Raw genomic sequence first — 24174 nt, 5'->3', positions numbered from 1 at the left:
TCAATGTTGGATTAGTGTCCACGTTTTTGGAAAGACTCACAGGAGCTTGCCAGGTAGAGCATCAAAAACTGGACAAAATATTCTAATGTGGTCTAACCATCGAAATGCATTTGTTAATATTACTTCTTTCCTTTTGTACTTTATACTCATTTTTGCAAGAATCTATTTCATGATTTATATGTTGTAGAATATAACTTTTAGCTTCAGGAGTACAACTTTGAGGTTGAAGGTTATAGATTATATGTAATATAAGTTAGAAGGGTACATCTGGTTGACAAATAACTCTAATGTAAATGCAATGCATTCACACAAGGACCCAGACAAAGGTGACTGATGATGAGGGTGGGAGGGGATCTTGCAGATGGGATTGGGAGTGGCTAATTGAAGAACTCTCCTACCCTATGCTGGGTCCCTCAATCAGGTAAATAAAATAAACAATATTTTATTAGTATCACAAGTAGGCTTACATTAAGACTGCAATGAAGTTACTGTGAAAAGCCCCAAGTCGCCACATTCCAGCACCTGTCCGGGTACACAGAGGGAGAATTCATCCAAATCACCTAACAAGCACCTCTTTCGGGACTTGTGGGACGAAAACCGAGCACCCGGAGGAAACCCACGCAGACACGGGGAGAACATGCAGATTCTTCACAGACAGTGACCTAAGCCTGGGAATCGAACCTGGGACCATGGCGTTGTGAAGGGAAAGTGCTAACCACTGTGCTACCGTGCCGCCCAATACTATGTGTCTTTAAACCAAGGAACCCCCTGGAAGCCTGCAAATAAATAGGGTTTACTTTACAGGCTTTCCGCATGGTGAGTCCCCCAACTGCTGCTACCAGGCCCCTTGAATAGGCATTTGTTGTCCACCATGGGCCTCAATTGGTAGGTAGCCGTGTGAGAAGGCTTGCCACAGGCCTTCATACCATGGACTTAAATGGGGTAGTGGTGGCATCCTCACATGCCACCAGATCCATCTGAATAAATGAGATACCCTACCACTAAGCACGGCACAAGGGAAAGCATTAAGTTCTGTTGTAAGGGTCAGCATTATAGGTCAGCAGTTACTGAAACGTGACTAAGGAGGGGGGTAGATGGAGAAGGAAATAGACAGGGTCAAAAATGTGTTTAAAAATTCAGACATGTTAAGGTGGTTTCTTTATAAATTGGAAAATGTTTATAGTTGATTAACAATTCTTGCAAGTTATGATTTTGAGAATGTATTATTGTTTATTTAATTTTTTTTGGAACTATGCTCTTTCTGTAATATTTTAGTTTCAGCTTAATTTCACAACTTTGATAATCAAAATACACAGGCCTGAATCTTCCGCAAAGCAGCAAACATTGTTGGATTGTCAGTCGTATCCACGATTAGACACTACTCCGTATTTCTGGCTTTTCCAGAAATGTGTCGCGCAGTGTCCATTGGAGAAATCCATCACAGCGCTGAGGTGTCGGGGGAAAGGCAAGAAACACCGTTTGTTTTTTAAAATGATAATAACTGCTGTAAAGTAGTTACAAATTCCAGTGTGAATATCAGTGAATGGGTAGGGTGCGTAGATGGTTGAGGTAAACTGGTAGGGTGGGTGAGGTAAGTGGATATGGTGATAGGTGGGTTAGATCCCCCTTTGCTGGGTTAGGCTTTTGATCACAGTCGACGGGCATTTAAAAAAAAATATGACTTTTGGTCACTCCAGCGTGATCAGGTTCCAATTCTATTAAGTTACAGTCACACATCTAAAAAATGCTAATGGTGAATTCGGTCTGTTTCCTTTATTTCATCACGTTTCATTGCTGTTAGTAAGTTAATGATGGAAAACTGATTATGCTTTTATGAAGGCACAAAGAAATTGGTGGAAATACTTGAAACAAATCAAAAAGGTTACACAGTATTTACTTAGTTTTGATTACATACAAGTTGAAATACATGAAGACTTAGTTCATTAACTTCATATTTTGAACACACATCAATTAGTTGGCAGAAAACACTTCTGAATGAAGCATGAAATTAAAGCAATGGAAGTCCGCAATTTTCACAATTCATGCTGTGTAAGTCTAATGATGGAAAAGCATTGCAAATACTGTGTCTTTTGATGCTTCAAGTCTTCTGAAAGGCCCAAAAATAACAGGAGAATCACTTGAAAATTCAGCGAGACAATTCTCTTTTGGATCTGAACTCACTAGTGCCTTTTTAATCTTCTCTTCTAATCATTTCTCTCCCCCCCCCCCCCCAAGTTCACAATAGAATTCAGGTTCAGAACCCTGAATCTGACACTAAAATAAACTACCGACATGTTTCAACTTTTCAAAGTGTACTTGGCAAATATCGAGGAAACTATTAATATACTTTTAGAAGCAGCATTTTTAGAATTTTACTTCAGCCTTTCCAAGCAAGAATTTGATTTTGTTGGGAGAAATGGAAAAGTAGAAACATATTTTGAAAGGGTTATATTTTGTCATGCTGCGAGGCTTTGCAGTATAACGGATCTACATATCTCCAGGGCCTTTTCCACTTTATGTTTTCACCGGGTCTCGCGAGGAAGGTCGAAAGCAAGTAAGCTGTAAGTGCATGCTGCTTTTGAAGGTGTTGAGCAGCTCTTCAAGTAACCTACAAAGACGAAAAGGTAGTTAGTTTACAATCCAGCCCCAGTAATCGAAAATCACATTTTATTTGAAGAAAGATTGTAATTAAAAAAGATAAATGCTCTCAAACAATTAAGAAAATGATTAATCTTAATTTGCCATTGAATAATTTAATCTGATAATCATGGTTTTAGCAACCATTTTCATTTTACGAATGCAAATATTATTTTCATCTGAACATAATACAGAAAATTTCTTTTCCTATTTCTGGAATAGCAACTTAAAATAAATGGAACATATTTACAAAAATTAGTAATTAGCTGGCATGGATTTGGGCTGTGATGTGGTGGTGGTGACGGTACAGACTCTTGTCTGATTCGGGCTGTGACTGGGAGTGGGGTGGCGGTGGTGGGGGAATTACTGCTGATTTGGTCCTGATTTGGGCTGTAACAGACTCACACTGAGTCTGGGGGCTGGGCATGGTCTGAGGCTGTGAAGTGGTATACCCCGTGATTACCCAGGCTTTACCAAATTGCTGGTAGTCGTTTTAAAAGTGTTTCCGGTCAAAAGAAAAACTAGAATAGATGTAATAAGGAATGTAACCTTTTAGTCAGTCTAGGAAGTGGATGGCTGATCAGGGTCAGATCAAATTAAGCAGATGATTGGACAACTTAGTAAATTGTCAGAAAAGATAAAGCAAAGTTTGTGATTAAAGAAACTGTGCGCATCATTGGTGTTAAAAGTCAGGTCATTCTATGCCTATTTTGTGAACTCATCCGTAATTGCGGATGTACTGAATTAGACATACAAGATAAGAGCATTGTGAGTTCACGATGAGGTATCACAAAGATGGAATAAATAATTGATGGAAGCAGTGCATGATTGAATTGCCTCTTGGAGCATCCTGGGATAGCACTCCCCTGCATGCATACTGGTACTGAATAAACTGCTGCTTGATTCGCTTACAGCTGACCCTGTCTTTAGATACTCCACAACAGCTGCACCCTATGGCAGGAAGGGGAATGGGCAGATATGGAATCGAGGTGTGTGATGGGTGGGCATGGGCTCAAGATATACTCGAGGGGACTGAGTCCTTATCTTGCACCAAAAGACATTTTGAAAGATGCTAAAACTTATTTATTCCATTAACTTCAAAGCTTCAGAACTATTACTGCACTCAATACATCACTTATCTTTAGTTGTAACATTCCTCTTCCATTGATTTAAGTCATCACACACACATTGTGTGTATTTTAGGATATTTTAACAGGTGAACTTTTCAGAAATTTTTGAACTGTGCCACCTGATAACTCTACTTATGATGACCAAGTTTCTTTCAGTCAATTTTTGTGGCCATTATAATGAGCAATAGATAAGGTGAAAAAATACAAAAAGCTGTTTGTCCCTCACTTTATTTGATGACACGTCTTAAAATGAGCAGGCCAAGAAACCTTCTCTGTAATTTACGACTTCCAAATGGTGTCAATAGATTCAATTTTTGGGTGGAGGGGGCGGCTAGGCAGAAGGATTACCGTATATACTCGCGTAACTTTCGATCTCGCGTATCATGCGACCCCTATATTTTCGGCCCAAAAACATGCTTTTATGGTATACCTCATGTATCATGCGAGTGACTTTTTTGGAAATTAATTTTGGAAACTAAAACTTCCAAATGGTATCATTGTGTGTGGTTTCTGCAGAGTTGATTCTGCTGTGAAAGCTGTTCGCGATTCGAACAGCTTTCCAGCTGGCTTTACTAGCGTTGTTCAGCCACTTGCCGTTTCCATTCATAAAAACATGAATGGAAATGTCAAGTGGCTGAACATCTTCCCATCAGAATGCTGTGGTCAAAATCTGAAGAGTAGTATTCTGATGGGAAGATGTTCAGCCACTTGACGTTTCCATTCATGTTTTTATGAATGGAAACGGCAAGTGGCTGAACAACGCTAGTAAAGCCAGCTGGATGCTATGTGACTTATCTTGGCCAGCATTTCACACCTGCGATTTTTGTACCTCGTGTATCATGCGACCCCCGAAATTTAGGCTTCAAATTAGGTGCTCAAAAGTCGCATGTTACGCGAGTATATACGGTAAATAGAATTCCATTTGTAATATTGAAGTTAGATGATGCGATTAGCTGTAAAGCTCTGAGATCTACTTTTAGCTTCATTCTGTAACCCACCATGTCACTGATTCAGACATTCTAGTTCTTTTGGCAGGGAGTTCCTTTGGCAGGGAGATGTTTCTTGGTTTTTAGCTGGAAGATTCCAGCTGGGGACCTTATAAAGTTACCAGCGAGTTTATCTTAAGTTGCTAGATGTCAAGGAAGGTAAACAGCAATGACCACTTTGGTTTTACTCTACTGAAGGAACTAATATCAAACCCCAACCAATTGGTAACTACTTTTAAAAACTAAGTTCTTTCAGAGTAGATTGCAAAGTGCATCAAGTTATAGAAACATTCGAGAAACTTACTTTTTATCTGCTCCATTGGGAAGTTGGGGCAGTGCTTCAATTGCCTGCTTGAAACTATAACTAGAGACACAGTGAGAGACACAAATAGATTTACATAGAATTTAGTTCAAATTCTTCTCAAAAATAACATTAAATTAAATGCTTATAAGGCAATAGATTCAAACTCAATTTTAAAAAGAACAATACTGATGAAGTAGGAAAGTCTGTCTAAATTAGATTGGATAGCACAAGATTGATAATAGGTTTCCATTGAATGTTTGGGCAAGAATCTGACTTAATGAACATCCATTTATTTATTTTATCCCCCCCCCCTCCCCCCACCATGAACATCCATTTATAATGAGCGGTTGAACAGATTCCCTCAAGTTCCATTTGTTCAGAACTGGAGTATTTTAAGAATTTCTCACATTTTGGCCAATAAGTTTGACTTTCTACTCCAGATATGGTCATAGAATTCCTACAGTGCAGAAGGAGGTCATTCGGCCCATCGAGTCTGCACCAGCCCTCTGATAAGAGTATTCTACCCAAACTCACTTCCCCACCTATCTCAATAACTCCTTAACCTAACTTACACATCTCTTTTGAACACTAAGGGGCAATTTAGCACAGCCAGTTCACCTAACCTGCACATCTTTGGACTGTGGGAGGAAACCGGGGCACCCGGAGAAAACCCACAAAGACACCGGGAGAAAGTGCTAACTCCACACACACTCACCCAAGGCTGAAATCGAACATGGGTGAGGTAGCAGTGCTAACCATTGTGCCACTGTGCCACCCACACTTTATGCCTTGATTACAGTTCAATATGTCCCTCCCTGAACAAATAATTCTGATGGCAATGATTAGACCTTGAGATGCTTTCCACTTAATGGCTGAGGCTTCAGCACAACTATAAATAAAGGCCTTAAGCAGTACAAAAGTGGAAATAGCCCCTCACCAGGATGACAACTGAAACTGTACATCATCAATGGTTAAAAAGGACAGTGCCAGAATTGTGTTATGTTTTACTCATTTGATGGCGAAATGTCAGGTTTCACCGAAGATGCTAAATGATTGGGCCAGGATGTGCAAGTAATTCTAACAATTAAAAGTATTGCTTTACTTAACTGAAGAGACAAGTGCCTAGAGGATACCGTCTAATAGGTTCCCCCAGGGCTCTGTTCTAGCCTCAACCCTTCTCAATCTCAAAATCAACACTCTGCCCCCAATCCTGTCTCGGAAGTTCATCTATGCTCTGCCTCTCAGACTCAGTCATTTTCTACACTAGACGCAACACTAAACAAAGATGTTGCAAAGCTAGCCAACAACTGCAAGACATGGTGCCTTCTGTCCAGCAGCAACAAAAGTCTCAAGTATATTCCACCTCTCCACAATGCCAGAGCCAAGAGGGACCTCAACATCTCCTTGAATGGCAAGAGACTGAATCACGAACATCCCATTTACCTTTGTATTACACTTGACCAAATATTGTTGAACAAAAAATAATATAATATTTATTAGTGTCACAAGTAGGTTTACATTACCACTGCAATGAAGTGGAGATGCTGGCGTCGGACAGGGGTGGGCACAGTAAGATGTCTTCCAACACCAGATTAAAGTCCAACAGGTTCGTTTCAAATCACTAGCTTTCGGAGCACGGCTCCTTCATCAGATGAGTCCGGTACATTGAGGGAGAATTCAGAAAGTCCAATTCACCTACTAAGGACGCCTTTTGGTACTTGTGGGAGCAAACTGGAGCACCTGTAGACACGGGGAGGACAGTGACCAAAGTCGGAAATCTAACCCGGGTCCCTGGTGCTGTGAAGCAACAGGGCTAAACACTGTGCTACCGTGCTGCCCATCTGGAACACGAGTACCCGGCAGCAAAGCTCAAAATGTGAAACAACCTCCTCAGTAAACCTGCTGGCTCTCATGGTGTGCAGATGCTCAAGCCTTAAGGACCTCAATTCTTGCCATTGTCTACTCAGCTGTAGAGTACTGTGAACAGAATGGTACAACTCATTCTATACCAGTCTTGTAGCCATACAGCTCAACAGAACCAAGTGCATCATCTCAGGTACTCTCCAACCAACTCAACACTCCTGGCTCCCAGTCCTGAGCAACATCCCACCTCCTCATACAAGAAGGGAAATTTCAACAAGAAAGCTCCTGAAGAAGGTTTACATCAATCCAAGCCTGTCGCTATACAAGGACCTTACCATCCACCTGCTGCTTGCCCCCATCACCCCAACATGTATGACTAAGTCCACCATGTCAAGGCAGAGGCCCTGTCGGAACAGGAATGGAACCACCACGTCACCATTCAAAACCACTTCCTCATCAGAGATCCCACAGCCCACCCACCTGGCTTCAACCTGCCACGTCAACATTGGGCACTCATTTCGCACTGCCCAAGGCCTTGTTGCAACAAATAGGTACAGTGAGGCCTTGCAGGGAATCAGGGAAGCTATTGCCTGCCTGTCTTGGTGATTATGGCACACACTAAACAAAAAATTAATTGAACTAACTTTTTAAAAGCTCTTGAAAGTTGCAACAATCAAACTTGATAAAAATATGATTTAAAGTTCCATCTTACTTGCTTTCAGGAGTCAGGAATGAGGCAACAGCATCTCTAAGAGCACAAATTTCCAATCTGGCCTAAAGAAAGAAACATATGAAATGAGTGCGGACTCAACATTATAACATTAGATAAGTTTTTTTGTGAGATAAATATCCTTTCATTCTTGATGTTTAACAATGGATACTTGTAATACTGTTCAGCACTGTACTGTGAAACCCAAATCATCGCAAAATGTCTGAACTTTATGTTTAGAATATATTAACTGAAGAGAAATTATTAAACCTCACCTTCCAATCTAGTGATTAAAATGTGGATTTTATTTCATAGCCATGTGGAATAAGTGGCAGGTTCATACTGTATTACATACATAGAACATAGAACAGTACAGCACAGAACAGGCCCTTCGGCCCTCGATGTTGTGCCGAGCCATGATCACCCTACTCAAACCCACGTATCCACCCTATACCCGTAACCCAACAACCCCCCCCTTAACCTTACTTTTTAGGACACTACGGGCAATTTAGCATGGCCAATCCACCTAACCCGCACATCTTTGGACTGTGGGAGGAAACCGGAGCACCCGGAGGAAACCCACGCACACACGGGGAGGACGTGCAGACTCCGCACAGACAGTGACCCAGCCGGGAATCGAACCTGGGACCCTGGAGCTGTGAAGCATTTATGCTAACCACCATGCTACCGTGCTGCCCCAAATGTTTGTGTCAAGAATCATATATCTGAAATTGCCATGCTTCTGCAAGTCCTCTATTGAAAAAGAGTTAGTATGCCAACAGGTGGATTATGATAATAGATGGCGATGAGTCAAGTTGGCAGGAAATCTAATGTCTATATGCTGTTCCATTTAATGGTAGTATGTAACTTAATTTCTCCACAAGGGAGTCGCTAGTCTCAGCTGCACCACCAAAAAGCAAAAAATGGAAGACAGGTGGTTTCCCCATTGGGTAGATTTGGCTGGACAGCTGGTTCGTGATGTAGAGTGACGCCAACAGCGTGGGTTCAATTCCCGTTCCGGCTGAGATTGTTCACGAAGGCCCCGCTTTCTCAACCTTGCCCCTCGTCTGAGGTGTCGTTACCCTCAGGTTAAATCACAACCAGTCAGCTCTCCCCCTCACAGAGGAAAGCAGTCTATGGTCATTGGGACTACGACGACTTTACTTTACTTACTAGATTGGAGGAAAGGAAGGAAACCAGAGAGCAAGTTAGCCGCAGTTGGCTTTCCACAGTTCTAATGGTCCGTATATTTGATGAGTGAAAATGATAAAACACCAACAACTGGTACAGGAAAAGCACATAGCTTTAAAAAAAATATGCAAACACTTTTTACCAATTCAATTCGTCCTTAATTTCTTCAATTTATCTGATATACACTAATTATTAGTCTTTAATCGGACCTACCATGGATACAAGTTGAAATCCCTACTTTTAAATATCGCTTCCAACACTGTCATAAACCAGCAATATCCGTACTTTATGTCCAAAGTCAATCTCATTGGCAGATTCATTTTCTTTGTTCATTAGGTCTCGGCTTTAGTAATGGTAGTACTCTCCCCAGCGTCCTAGTCAATACGTATAAACCTTCAGCATTTACCAGTTTTTTTAAAAACTGCTCATTATCACATTGTTCCTTATGCACCAATTAGCTGTCACCTTTGTCACACTACAATGAGTGATTATACTTCAAAAGTATTTTATTGGCTACAAAATAAATGCTCTGAGACTTTGAGATTATAAAAGGCACAGTATAAAGTTATTTTCTTTAATCTAATATAGATTGAGGCATATAAAGAGGCATATATAAAGCATACAAAGATGTACTGCCAATTCAAAATGCAATTGATTTGTGTAAATGTGATTACATTCTCACTAGATTCATTAATTGGGGAAAACATCAGAGTAAACGATCTCACTTCTGAGAGATGCAGTCATTCCTAAATTCTTGCTGCATATGCAGCTCTGATACTGTTCAGGCTGCAAGTCTCTACAATGCTGTCTGATTGGCACATCATAAGCTAACTGCTATGTGATGAAAAACTATTGGGTACTGCAGTAGCAGTCCCCTGCTACGTGACAGAGGAACAAGTAGGTTTTGGTTGGAACTGAAAGCATTACCAATTGGATACCCGGTGTTTGAAAATCTCCATGTGACCAATACGGAGTCTGAGGTACTTATTAGGATGATAAGGCACCAGACCTAAATGCGTGCATATGGCAATCTTATCTTTTGAGGGCTGTTGTACCACAGACCACATATACAAAGGTAGCAGATGCCATGAACCGTTATATACGGTTTTTAATTTCTGACGAGTATATTGGTTTTTTTGCTAATTGATATTTAGTAATACAAGTACTTGTGTGCAGAATAAAGTCCTGTTTTTAATTATATATATTAAAAAATTAAAACACCAGAAGCGGCTAACCTCCTGTCTATGGCCACTCTTTTCTCATATTTCCAAGGATAGGAGAGAAAGTGCTTTGCACTTCTACAGCTTACAGCTGATTTACCCTTATTTTGCTAAAAGTATGTATAGTTACTGTCAATTTCAGTTCGTCAGCCAAAGCATGCCAACACAAGATAAGTTTTTTCCCATTATAATTTCTGTCACAAACTGCATTTTGTTAAAACCACTATAGGGTAAATTGGACACTTGTTGCCATGACTGCTGTTGGGGGTAGAGGTGGTTTTCATTATATTGCCCACTTAAAGGAGCTCAAAATGCTATAAACTAACTCGTGTTTCATTGTGATAAGATGTGAATGCCTTTTGTGATACCTTCAGAGGCCAAGGGGCAATTCCAGAGGAATGATCAAAGCTGGGTCTCCATATACTCGAGACTGATTTGAGGCTCATTACCTACTCAGGTAGGACAGCAGACTACACCAGAGCTCTTTGGGCATGTCAATGCCGATGTGACTTTAGCACTTGTGCTTGACCAAGGGACCCATCCCCACAGTCAGGCTGTGCCTTGATTTTGTACCAGCAGAAAAGCAGTCTTCAGACGTTGAAAGTTTAAGGAGCTGATGCACAGGTTTCTCATTAACTTAGATATCTGGTAATGTTTGTAAATCATTTGGCTGCACAGTGTGGTTTATTCTGGGCTTGAAAGATAGGAGTCTGGCAAGGATTTCAATAGGAGATTGCACCTTGAAGGTATGTATGCCCCAGGTATGGATGCACATGAGATGCAAAGAACGTGCTGTAAAGACTAGATGCAGTTTTGACATGAGATAAGGAGTGCCAATGAAATAGCATGCAATCTTTAGGACATTCATCAGATAAAAGGTAGTGTTCGTTTGTTTCCTTTGCTGATTCCTGCAAGCATGAAGCAAAATTGAGGGCAGCCCCTAGGCTCAGCAAGTAAATGCACCACACAAGTGATTAGCGCTGTGGCTTCACAGCTCTAGTGTCCCAGGTTCGATTCCCTGCTGGGTCACTCTCTGTGCGGAGTCTGTATGTTCTCCCCGTGTCTGTGTGGATTTCCTCCGGGTGCTCCGGTTTCTTCCCACAATCCAAAGATGTGCAGGTTAGGTGGACTGGCCATGTTAAATTGCCCTTTGTGTCCAAAAAGGTTAGGAGGGGTTATTGGGTTACGGGGATAGGGTGCAAGTGAGGGCTTAGGTGGGTCGGTGCAGACTCGATGGGCCGAATGGCCTCCTTCTGCACTGTATGTTCTATGGTGCAAGGTCACAATGATTTAAAAGACATAAGCCAAGGACACTGTTGATTGCTTGTCACTTGTGAGAGCAGCAATCGGTTCTAGTATTCTGGGAGAAGCAAGAGGAATGAGCAGCTACAATTTCTGTTCATCAGGGAGGACAGTATCAGATGCAACAATGACATTGACACAGATGAGCAAATAACCAGTTAATGTTCTATATCCAGGTTCATAGAAGAAAGGATAAAAGGATGAAATACCAGAGTTGTCTGCATTAGCTTTCAGGGGGAGAGGGGATGATAAAATAAGTGTTCTGAAGAGGAGTCATATTCAATTAGAAATATTAACTCTGTTGCTCTCTCTAAAGATGCTACCAAACTACTTATTATTTCCTGTTTTTATTATCGCATTAGGGTTGGTCGAGGGAAATATTGGCAAGAACACTTACAGAAATCTTGTTCCCTTTTTTGAATAGTGCCATTGGATCTTTTACATCTACCTAACAGATAGTGTCTCAGTTTAATATCATACCAAAAAGCTGTATTTCAGTCAGAATATCAGTCCTTCAAAACTGGATTGAAGCGTCAACAGAGATTAAGTGCCAAAGAGTACAATCACTGAACCAAGATTGACACAAGAACAAAAGACACTATTAAAAATGACAAAGGAACCCTGAAGAGCACATGGCTGTTTGCACTGAAGCCGTAAGTGAACTTATGGGGTATTATGTAGGGAGAGGGGGACACTAACTGGGCCTTGACCTTTAACTGAGAAATGAAGGCATTTGCTACTGCTATCAGGTATTACTCCAACCCTTCTGCTGGTAACCCGTCAAGATGGAAATAGCACACTCAAGGTTGAGAAAACAGATGGAATTTCATTTACGTGTGACGGACAGGAAAGGGCCGGCTGATGTGAGAGAGACAGTCAATCACCTTGTTACCTAGCTTCCCTGTTACCCAACTTCCATCTGTGGCACAACGGTGGAGGAAAATTCAAGCCACAACAAATTATTTTAGTAATTATAAAATACTTGTAGTGGTCAGGTAAATGGATTTATAGGATGTTATGTGGGAAGTGTGTGGTAGTAGGGGGGGGGGGGGGGGGGGGGGGCGGTGCAGGAGGTTGATAGTGGTGAAGGAATACAGAGAAAAAGCATAACGTTGTTTGAACTGCTCAAAAAAAATTTAAATGTTGACTGGACTAATAAAGGTTTGCAAAAAAGAACCAGAACAGCACAGATGTATTTTGCTCTGGGTTTTAGGAAGCTTAGATAATGAAATCCGCATGCAAGTGCACTGTGCACATGATAACTGCATCACTACAGTTAGATGCATACCTTTCTCCTCAGCTAGCACAGAGAACTCTAGTTTCATTTTGGATCACCCATTCAACATCTAAACGAAAAAGCAACCCACAGAGAAACTCTCTGAGGGATGGGGGTGGGGACGTGGTTTAACCCTTGACAGTCTTATGTCTTACACACAAAAAGAACAGATTCAGGTATCAAAAACACTCAATGTAAATTTGCAACTGGATTATTAAGTTTCCATTCATGTATTTAGACTCTATTAGTTCTATTTACTTATTAAATCCACAATGCATAACTTTTGGACAAGAGCAGTAAATTACACAGCAACCACTGACTTCAAACAATATGAACAATGTTCCCACCCTATAGTATGCAGTTTATACCACTAATTAAAAATGAATGTCACAAAACAATGCAATTTAACTGAGCCTTTTTTTGAAATGACTGTGCATGTGAAAAACTTCAAAACTGAGCCATTGAACTAAAACATAGACTGGCACAGTGTGGCACCATTAATTGACCACTCCGAGGCAGTGATCATTTCTTTCTTTCTCATGCATTCTGACCAAAGTCAAAGTAAGCTTTAAAAAAATGGTCAACGAATGAACCTCTGCTAATTCTCAGATACCTGCAATGCTCCATTTCGGCTAAAGGAAGCCACACACTGCATCAGTCGGCTCATTTCTTCAGTAACAGCTTCAATAATTCGTGAAAGAATCCTTGGGACGAGTTCCTTAGAAATCGTAAACACCTGTAAATTCACAGAAACATTGGTTGAAATAGGATGATACATTACCTAATGTCACCGTGGTCTTTTTTCATCTTTAAGACTCCAAGCTCCAAATACAAATGGAAAAAATGATACCTTCATCTGTGCAGAAAGGTTATATATGAAGACCCTTTAACAGCCACACCTGTAGTTTACATTCTTGCTTTCATTTAGCCATACTTTCCTTACCATTATCCATACATATTTTCATATAAAACATGCTAAAGAGGAGCCTGTTACTCCTTCCTAATGATCAGAAACCTCAGCTGTCCCATCCTACTCTCCTGCTAACGTTCCCAGCCAGAAAACCAACTGGGGGCTAATCTTGTCAATTGCTTCTTGTTCCATTCACCCTCCCACCGTTGATTCTGTGGAGTTTGCTAATAGATCAGTTATCACCACCAGTCTCTGCAGCTCCTTCCAGAGTGTCCGTTCACTTGTGATCGAGGCTCTTGCCATTGACAAAATCAATATCATGGCCTTGATAGAAACCTGGCCAAGGACTGACAACACCTTCCCCTTCAAATGAAGTCTCCCTATCTGGCTGCACCATCCACATGCCCTGCATAAACTGCCATGGTACCACCAAACCACACTTTGTCTGTCCCTACTCCTTTGACACCTTTCATTGTCTCACCTTGTTCCACCTCTCTCACCTTATCTAAAATCCTCGGTCTCTACAGCCATCCCAATTATCATGGCAAGTTTCTCATCAAGCAGTTTTCACTGCCTTTCTCTCTCAGCCTCTGAACCAAGCAACTTCTCATCCTTCCCAACTTCCATCTCAACTCATGACCTCTCCCCAGAGTTCACAGCCTTGCTACCCTTTGTAAATCTCTCCCTCCATATCAACTCTCCTACACTTACTAACAACCACCTTTTTGACTCTGGCATCTCAATGTTCCTTCACTACCCCACTGGGCCAATTCCAGATAAGGTTGTTCCCAATCATTTCACTGTATGCCTTTCCATGCATTTCCCTTCCCCTCCCAATCGTACTTCTCTTTAGTATTCACCATTGGAAATAATCTTCCTCCAAGCTACAACAGGACTTTCAAATTGGGTTGTCTCATCATCCTAACGGGTGACCAGCTACCAATCTGTTGACTCACTTCTTCACTGCCACCTCTGATGCCTTTGTACCCATTACTTTCTCACACCCTGTACCTTGCAAGGGCAGCCCCACTAACTTCTAACAAAGCTCAATGTCAGCTGAAGGACAAACACCTCTGGCGGGATTCTCCGTCCCGCAGCACCAGTCTTCTGGTGGTGCGCGCCGGTGGCAGGATTCTCCATCTCGCCAGCCAGCCAATGGGGATTTCCATTGTGAACAGCCCCGCGCCGTCAGGAAATCACCGGGCGTGGGTGCGCTGCCGGCACAACGGAGAATCCCAACAGCGTAGAATCCAGCCCCTCATCTTTCAATCAGGCACTTTACAGTCCTCCAGGTTCCCCATGGAGTTCAACAATTTTTAATCACAACCACTGCCCCCAATTGTCTTCTTATTCATGTTTATTTTAGATGGCAGCTGTGATAATTCTGCTTTTCTCATTTACATCTCTTCTGTCTTATGTTTCTTTTCTTGACTCATTACCATTTCCTTTGTCTTGCATACTGAAAGAAGCTTTGTCATTTAATCTCTTCTACCCTCCAATTACCTTCCTTTTTCTTCTTTCTCCCACATGTCCAACTTGCCCTACCTCTACTTGCTCAAAACCGGTCACATTTCGAAATTTTAATCAGTTCCAAAGAAAGATCATCAACCTGATAAGTTTACTATGTTTCTCTGTCCACAGAGACTGTCTGACGTGCTGAGGATTTCCAGAATGTTTTTATATTTTACTTTCCCAGGTATCAGCCCCATAGATTACCACAGGACAATCTCTTTGCATGCTGGCCAAGCTGGTGGATATCCTATGGGCTGAAGGAGGACTAACTTCACCCAGTGAATCCTACGATGTCAGGAAGTAATAGAAGCAATTGATTTCTGCTGCTGAAATTATAAAACAAAATCTTTGGTACATCAAACAAATTGTCAAACAAATGAATTAATGAAAATATATTGTCCTATGTATAGCGAAAGTTAAAGTTCATGTTGATCAATTAGTGGATAAAGTGGTGGGGGCAGGTAAAAATCGCTGAATTTCTAAAATGATGGAAGTTCAGAGAGTATCTGGTAGAAACGGTAGAACTGCTTTATCATGTACTGCATCTTTGGGTTGTGGGGGGGGTGAAACCCAAGCAGAGACAGGGAGAATGTGCAAATTTTATGTTTCCTTACAGTTGGAGGAGACAAATGGTCTCAGCTTTGACTAATAAAAGGTGCAAAAGCTCCAAGGTTCATGGTTTTCTTGACAGCGCAAAGGGGGAACAATCAGCTTTGGGCGGTGAAAGCTGCCTTGCCCTATGTCTATCCAATGCCACAGAAGTGATATTTCACTGATATGATATTCCAGGCAAAGCAATTCTGCAGCATATCTCTAAAGAATGTTCTGTGCTACTGAAGTAGAGATGAAATTTGTGGTATTGTCTTTTCAAAATATCACAATGGACACGTTTGTACAGGTTGCTTCTGATTCCGCTGTGGTGAAAATAAGAAGCGTTTAGACCCAAAGTAAAAATGCAACATTGTAAACGTGCAGATTAGTTTGAAGACCTTACCTCTGCATGTACAGCAATGATGTTAACTAAAGCTTCTTTTAAGTAAGTTCTGACACCTATGAAAATAAAAAAGAAACAATGCATAAATGGAATAGCTGGATAAACTGTACGGATTACTCCTAATTCTTAATCAAACTGAATACAAACTCACTTTAATCAAGAGGTGACACTGCCATGCTATGAGGACACATCTTATCTCACCTGTTCTCAAGGGGTTCAGACAGATAGTTTTTATCCACTCTTTATTAGCTACCACTGTAAAACATACAAATTTAATCTCAGTGGAGATTCTACATCCAGTTTAATATTCTTGACCATGCAATAGAGAACCAGTGATCCCACCCTTCATGATCAGGGACAGCGGAACTGTTTTCACAGGAACATAGGAATTGCTGGACAAGAACAGACCAAGCACAAAGGGCTTCGATAAAGAGTCAGCCAGACTCGAAGCGTTGGCTCGGTTATCTCTCCACAGATGCTGTCAGATCTGCTGAGATTTTCCAACATTTTCTATTTTTGTTTCAGAGTCCAGCATTCACAGTAATTTGCTTTTCTCCAAGGTACATTTAGTTTGCTTTCCACTATCATGCTTGTCACATGATACCACGATAATGGAGTTGACTAATCACGACAATTAATCTCTATCAAGCAGTCGACAGCAGACCACAAAAAAATGACACCGGGAAATCCCCAGAGGTGGCGAGCTTATCCCTTCTTTGCAGTGAATTGCTGTCGTCTTTTAATGGTAATTGACATTTATTTTTCCAGCAATTTCTGCCCCCATTATGTTCCTTTTTCAATTTTATTATGAAAGAAAGCAAACTCAATTCCGAAAACTTATGTGGAATCAAACCAAAGAGAATACTTCTCAAATAAATGATACGTTAGAGCTCAAGCATTCTGTGAAGTCAAAACTACAGCAACAAGACAAAGACTGCTCAGATAGCAGCTGTGAACAAAGACTTAGCTTGCATTGTACCAATCCATTAAATACATAGTAAAGAATTTCTCACATCTTGCCAAGTCACTGTTACCACTTTCATATCCAACTGAATTGAACCTGTCAGTTGGAGCCATTTCCCATACGTCTTTGCTATACACTGCAACACCTGCGAACCTCCTTTCCACCTCCAACTCTCATTAGGACGAAAAAGATCCCAGTTTTGTCGTTTCTGAACATATCAGATCATGTGCTTTCTGCATGCCAAGAAGAGTTCAGGTGCATATTCTAAAGTTCTGAAAGCTGCAGTTAATTATGTCATTATCCATTATTTTAAACCACCAGCGCAGCTTCTGGGATGGCAGCCTTGTCTATGCATTCTGGATATTTATTCATGAACAGTTTGTTAATTATCTGTTATTGCCATAGATTAGACTTTGACCACGTTTATCAGCATGGGCTTTTAAACAAATCACCCATCATATAGTCTTCCAGCTAATTTACATTTACAGCTCTCTAATTTTTCCAACGTTCTGGCCTCTCCCCAGTTCCCTTATTTTGTAATTTCAGTGGGACCTTGCCAATCAGCCAATCTTACCAATTTTATTCCCTGAAAACTTTTAGTCTTTCTAGATTTACCAACCTCAGCAGCTTACAACCTTCAGTCCCACAAGACATAGAAGCAGAAGTAGATCATTCGGCCCGTAGATTCTGCTCCGCCATTCATTGGGATTGTGTCTGATCTGATTACGATAATCCTCAACTCCACTTTCCCACCTTATCCCTGTAATCCTTGAATCCCTTACTGATTATGCTCCATGAATGTACAAGTGCTACACAATCAGAGGTGCCTTCTTTAGGATTAAATAATAAACTCAGGCTCTGTCTGCTCAATTTCAGATGGTGAAAAAGATCCCATGGTCCTAATCGAAGACGATCAGGGGGTCCACGCCCATTGTCTGCAACATTTATCCCATAAAAATCACTATTGAAATAGATTCTGTTATTGTGTTATTATTATGCATTTTCTTTTCGAAATCCATTGCTGATGTGATGGTAGGCCCAGTGACATAATTAGTTTCAGTTGTTGTCACCGGTGTATATTCGTTTTTAACTGCCGTTAGTTTTCATTCTATTCAGTTAGTGTGAGTTCAACGATTAACAAGCTGTTCCCATTTTTAAGTCCACCCTGCATTTTAAACTTTGTTGTTTTTATATATTAAAGAAGATAAACTTCAAGATTAATATGTTTCGTCTACCTTTCTGTGGTCAAGTTACCACAGACTCTCCAATTTATCTTATTACTGGTTATGGGATCTTATTATTCTGCACAAATTGGCTGCTTCATTTCCATCCCCTACAATAATGGATAATTACAATAACAATTTAAAAAGTATTTAATTGATTGAAAATCACTTTGGGATGCCCTGAAGTCATGAAAGGCACTTATAAACATACAACGTTTGTGACGACTGGAAGATTTTAAGCATATTGGATTCTAAGTACTGGGCAATTTAAGGGTTAAAAGCCTGGGGTTAAAGTGTGCTTGACTGCAGTGGTCATGTTTTTATTTCAATAACCCTGTTTTGCAGGGCCAGAGCTTTTAGGAGCCAGAGGTCAAATTGAGCAAGAGGAATGTGTTTTTCACTCTGGGCTCATGAACTGTGGTTTGACTGGAGACAGTCTCTGGGGAGTTAATGTGCTTTCAGTCCCTGGCAAGTTAATTTATTTTCAGCTTCGGGAGATGATGTCAGTGCTGGGGGAAGCTAAGGGAGGGAGAGATTTTTCAAAAGGTTTTGGAGAGAAGAGTTGAATTCTGATCTGATTGTCAGGGTCCACACTTAATACAGTACAGCACAGAACAGGCCCTTCGGCCCTCAATGTTGTGCCGAGCAATGATCACCCTACTCAAACCCACGTATCCACCCTATACCCGTAACCCAACAACCGCCCCCCCCCCCCCCTTAACCTTACTTTTTAGGACACTATGGGCAATTTAGCATGGCCAATCCACCTAACCCGCACATCTTTGGACTGTGGGAGGAAACCGGAGCACCCGGAGGAAACCCACGCACACACGGGGAGGACGTGCAGACTCCGCACAGACAGTGACCCAGCCGGGAATCGAACCTGGGACCCTGGAGCTGTGAAGCATTTATGCTAACCACCATGCTACCATGCTGCCCAAAGACCCACACGTAAAGGCAGTTTTCTTTCCCAGTAGGATAGTTTTTTTTAAAAAGAGTAAGAATATTTTAAAGCAGAGCAGTCTTGTCTGAAGACAAGCACATGGCTGAAATAACTCAATTGACGCAGCTATTTGAAGAAATTCAGCCAGAATCTGCAGGGCTTTAACTAGGAGCCAAATTCTCCAAAGCAAGTATTACTCTATGCCCTTCTGGATTGAGAGATGTCTATTTCTTCTCCTGTTGTTTAATGGAGAATTGAGGAGTAGTAGTAGTTAAGGGGTAAATATAAGCTGCTCTTTTCAGTGTGAAGTTAAAGAGTTCAATATTGTATTCATAACAAAATTTTATTTTAAAATACGAAAGTCCCATTTTTCATGCAATCACTCCAGGAGCGAATTGTTCTTTCTGCACAATCTTACAAAGTAAATTAAAATATTGGGGTTTTGGTCCAGTATCCCAGCCACTGTTGGGGTCTGCTCTGGGATCGGAATAATTGAGTTTGATGCTATCTTTCTTCTGTAGCAGTATTTTGACCCACATCAGATCTCAATGAGACACAAAGCCGGAACATAGTGATGGAAGCATGAGATATTCTAGGACTATTGCAGACTGCAATCACTGATGCATTATTTATAAGACTTTGGAAAGGATTACAGTAACATTTCAAAAACTGCTGACCAGAAGATTTAAAAACCCAGAAAGTCCCTGGTATCAGTTATTTTAACACATCTGAGATATTAAGTAATTTCCTCAAAACAGCATTTACTGTCCAGTATGTTTTTCTTCAGTGTTATTCAATCTCAGGCTGAGAAGTTCACGTAGTTGATGTGACGGGGACATTTAGGGCTGAATTCTCCACCGCCCGTTGCTGGTAGCAGAGTTCCTGGTGAGGCGGAGAATCCAGCTCCGTGAAGAAAACAGGATCAGCACCAGGCGGGGATCGCTTCCGATGCTATAACCCCCCCCACTGGAGGATTGAGGTTCGTGCCCGTGCACGGATGTATCCACTTGGCGGGCTGGGCACCATATTTTTCCGCATCATGTGATCTTCTGGTCTGGGCAGATGGCAGTTGTCTGGTTCTAGTTTTATGTACTTAAGGATAGCTAGAGAATTACCATCAACAGCTTCTTCTCCATTAACTCTGGTGTCCCCTAAAGATCAGTCCGAGGTCCCTCATATTTTTCATGCTCAGCCACATCATCTGAAAACAGTGTGTCAATTTCCGCATGTATGTTGACAGCACCAAGCTCAAACTCACTCTCGACCCCTTCAGTCTACCAGGCCAACATCCAGTACTAGAAAAGCAGAAATATCCTCCAACCAAATAGAGAAGACTGAAGCTATTTTTTCAGTCTGCACCCCACATTTCATTCGCTCCATTCCTGGCAACCATCGTAGGCTGAACCAGACTGTCAACAACCTTGGTGTCTTATTTGATCCCGAGGTACGCCTCTGACCAGTCATGTTATCAGTATGACCACCTTGTTCTACTTTTGTAGCACGGCCATCTCTGACCCACCTCAGCTCATCTGCTCTTGAAATCCTGATCCATGCCTTTATTATCTCCAGGTTTAACTGCTCAAATGCACTCCTGGCCCGCCTCCTAGGGCAGCACGGTAGCATTGTGGATAGCACAATCGCTTCACAGCTCCAGGGTTCGAGGTTCGATTCCGGCTTGAGTCACTGTCTGTGCGGAGTCTGCACATCCTCCCCGTGTATGCGTGGGTTTCCTCCGGGTGTTCCGGTTTCCTCCCACAGTCCAAAGATGTGCAGGTTAGGTGGATTGGCCATGATAAATTGCCCATAGTGTCCAAAATTGCCCTTAGTGTTGGGTGGGGTTACTGGGTTATGGGGATAGGGTGGAGGTGTTGACCTTGGGTAGGGTGCTCTTTCCAAGAGCCGGTGCAGACTCTATGGGCTGAATGGCCTCCTTCTGCACTGTAAATTCTATGATCAGAAAACTCAAGGCCATCCATGACCTAACTTTCTGGAAAGTCTTGTTTCTCCATCATTCTTGTGCTTGCTGACCTACAATGGCTCCAAGGAAAGTAACAATTTAATCTTAACATTATCATCCAGGATTTCAAATCTCTCCAGAGCCTGGCCCTCCCTATTGTTGTAATCTCCTCCAGCTTTAAAAACCTCAAAGATCTGCACTCTGATATTCTAGCATCACGTGCATCCCCAATATTATTCACTCCATCACTGTGACTGTGTCTTCAGCTGCCAAGGTCTCAAACTTTGGAATTCCCTACTATACTGCTACTGCTTTTCTCTTTCAGGCATTCCTTGACCAAAACTTTGGTCGTCTGCCCTAATAACTCTTCATGTGGCTCGGTGTCAAGATTTGTGGAGGTTTTATTATGTTAATGGTGTTATACTCCTGGTAGCCAGTTGGTGAAGGAAGAATCCAAACCAGTCTTTGGATAGATTTATTCAGGGTGAAACATTACAGGTAGATAGCTACTGTGTTCTAACCTCAATGGAGGTTCCAGGATCAGATTTCCCATACCTCCGCGGAATATGAACTTCCCCTTTAACAGGGGGCGGGGCTTCTCTTTAACAAGGAGCGCCACAGCTGCACAATAAACCCTGCTTGGTTGCAGATTGGGTAAGGAGACCCTTAGGGGAGTACAGCAGTATTGGAATTGTATCGAAATAAACCTTGTTTGTAAATTTCTACTATCGTCTATGTGTTCTCCTTATCGCGGATTCAACATACTGATGCCACTCAACACTTGTGTCAGTAAGTGTCTCTTTATATGTGCTCAAGTAATCATCCAATTAATTTCCTCCAACTGTATGTACTTAAACACAATTGATACAATTAACAAAAGGTGTATAGAAATACAAGCTGTTGTTGTTTAATTGCCCTTTCCAGATTGTAACAACTTGCAAACGACAGTGCAGGAGGCCATTCGTCCCATCAAGTCTGCACCGCCCCTTCAAACAACCACCCGACCCAGGCCCAATCTCCCACCCTAATCCTGTAACCCAACCTAAGGGTCAATTTATCATGACCAATCCACTAAACCTGCACATCTTTGAACTGTGGGAGGAAACCAGAGCACTCGGAGGCCCACGCAGACAAGGGGAGAATGTGCAAACACCACAAGATAGTCACCGAAGGTCGGAAATGAACCTTGGTCCCTGGTGCTGTGAGGCAGCAGTGTTAACCACTGTGCTACCTGTAGTCTCATTCATGCTGACGACGAAACTACTGGATTGTCATAAAAGCCATCTTGTTCACTAATGTCCTTTAGTGGAAGAAATCTGCCATCTTTACCCAGTCTGGTCTACATGGTAGCATGGGCCGCATGGTAGCACAAGTGGCTAGCACTGTGGCTTCACAGTGCCAGGGTCCCTGCTGGGTCACTGTCTGCTCGGAGTCTGCACGTTCTCCCCGTGTTTGCGTGGGTTTCCTCCGGGTGCTCCGGTTTCCTCCCACAGTCCAAAGACGTGCAGGTTAGGTGTAATGGTCATACTAAATTGCCCTTAGTGTCCAAAAAGGTTAGGAGGGGTTATTGGGTTACGGGGATAGGGTGAAAGTGAGGGCTTAAGTGGGTCGGTGCCAACTTGATGGGCCGAATGGCCTCCTTCTGCACTGTATGTTCTATGTTCTACATGTGACTCCAGACCTACAGCAAAGTGGTTTGCCCCCAGGCCTTCTGAAAAACAATGTAAGCCACTCAGTTGTGTTTCAAAAGGTGATGATTCTCATTCTCAACGACAATTTAAGTTGGGCAATAAGTGTTGGCCTAACAAGTGACAACCACATCACAAGAACAAATATTAAAAATCCTCATCTCCCCTCTGGTTCTTTTGTCCTTAAATCCGTGACCTGTTTACTGACCTTGCTGCTACTGGAAACAATGACTCATTATTTACTCTAACAAAATCTTCCATAACCTTGCCTGCTCTAGAAGATCAGCTTCTCCAGTCTCTCTGGAGATTATAAGATCCACATCCCTTGCATCATTCGAACAAATCTGTTCTGCACCCTTCCCCAGGTCTTGATAAGTTTGGCACCCTGAATTGGACACACTACTTCAGTTGAGCTCTAATCACTATTTCATAACGGTTTAGCACTGTAAAAACTTATTTTTGTTTTATTCTATGTCTTTGCCCAAAATACCAAGAATCCTATATGCTTAAAAAAAAACATGCTTCTCAATTTGTCTTGATTTTAAAAGATTTGTGTATGTAAACCCCCAGGCCTCTCAGTTCACGGATCCTCTTTAACATTGTCACTGGACTACAAATCCAGGAGCTCAAGCTCAGGCTGGGGACACAAGTTCAAACTCCCAATGGCATCTGGTATAATTTAACTTCAAAATTTGGAATATAAAGCTGACCATGAAACCATCGTCATAAAAACCCACATAGTTCACTTATGTCCTTTAGAAAAGGGAATCTGCTATCCTTACCCTGGTCTGGTCTGTATGTGACTCTAGACCCACGGCAATACGGTTAATTCTTAAGTGACCTGCGAAATAGTCCATTAGGCGACTCTATTTAAGGGCAATTAGGGATGGACAACAAATGTTGCCCTTGCCAATGACACCCACATTTCACGAAAGAACAAAATGAGTGTCAATCGGCTCATGTTGCCTCTCCACATTCCTCCTATCAAAATGTATCATTTCATCTGCCAGCCTATAATCTGGCCTTGTTCTCCTTAAAAGTGGTTACTATACTCCTCACTGTCTACTATGTTGCTTCGAAGGAAGGTACTACATAAGTAGGTGAAGAAACCAAGGTGCAATTCGGTGATATGTGACGTAGGGTTCAATAGTCAGATGTATTTAAGTTTATTTAACACTGTGGTTTCAGTATTTAGATTAACTGTACAGTGTTAGTATTACAAAATAAAGCCTATTCCTTCTAAACGCCACTAGGTGCAGTACTAATTACTTGAACTAACTTTATAAAATTTTCATAGAATGTACAGTGCAGAAGGAGGCCATTCGGCCCTTCGAGTCTGCACCGGCTCTTGGAAAGAGCACCCTA

At 41.7% G+C, this 24174-nt stretch overlaps 1 protein-coding gene across 2 annotated transcripts in view; it reads right to left on the bottom strand.

Annotated features, from left to right (window-relative positions):
* Nucleotides 1–1758: 1758 nt before the first annotated feature.
* The window catches only part of exoc2 (exocyst complex component 2), a 273825-nt gene continuing 251409 nt past the window's right edge, over nt 1759–24174 (bottom strand). For both annotated transcript variants that reach the window (XM_038796745.1, XM_038796746.1), the window contains 5 exons: nt 16035–16090; nt 13232–13354; nt 7633–7694; nt 5058–5117; nt 1759–2608 (listed from right to left, as the gene is read on the bottom strand). In XM_038796745.1, coding sequence (XP_038652673.1) covers nt 2515–2608; nt 5058–5117; nt 7633–7694; nt 13232–13354; nt 16035–16090 — 395 coding nt within the window. In that variant the 3' untranslated portion in view covers nt 1759–2514. The remainder of the gene's footprint in view (nt 2609–5057; nt 5118–7632; nt 7695–13231; nt 13355–16034; nt 16091–24174) is intronic.

The sequence above is a fragment of the Scyliorhinus canicula genome, chromosome 5 (genome assembly GCF_902713615.1).
Source record: "Scyliorhinus canicula chromosome 5, sScyCan1.1, whole genome shotgun sequence".
Taxonomy (NCBI): domain Eukaryota; kingdom Metazoa; phylum Chordata; class Chondrichthyes; order Carcharhiniformes; family Scyliorhinidae; genus Scyliorhinus; species Scyliorhinus canicula.
Note: the sequence above shows the minus strand (reverse complement) of the source record. Positions and strands in the feature narration are given on the sequence as shown.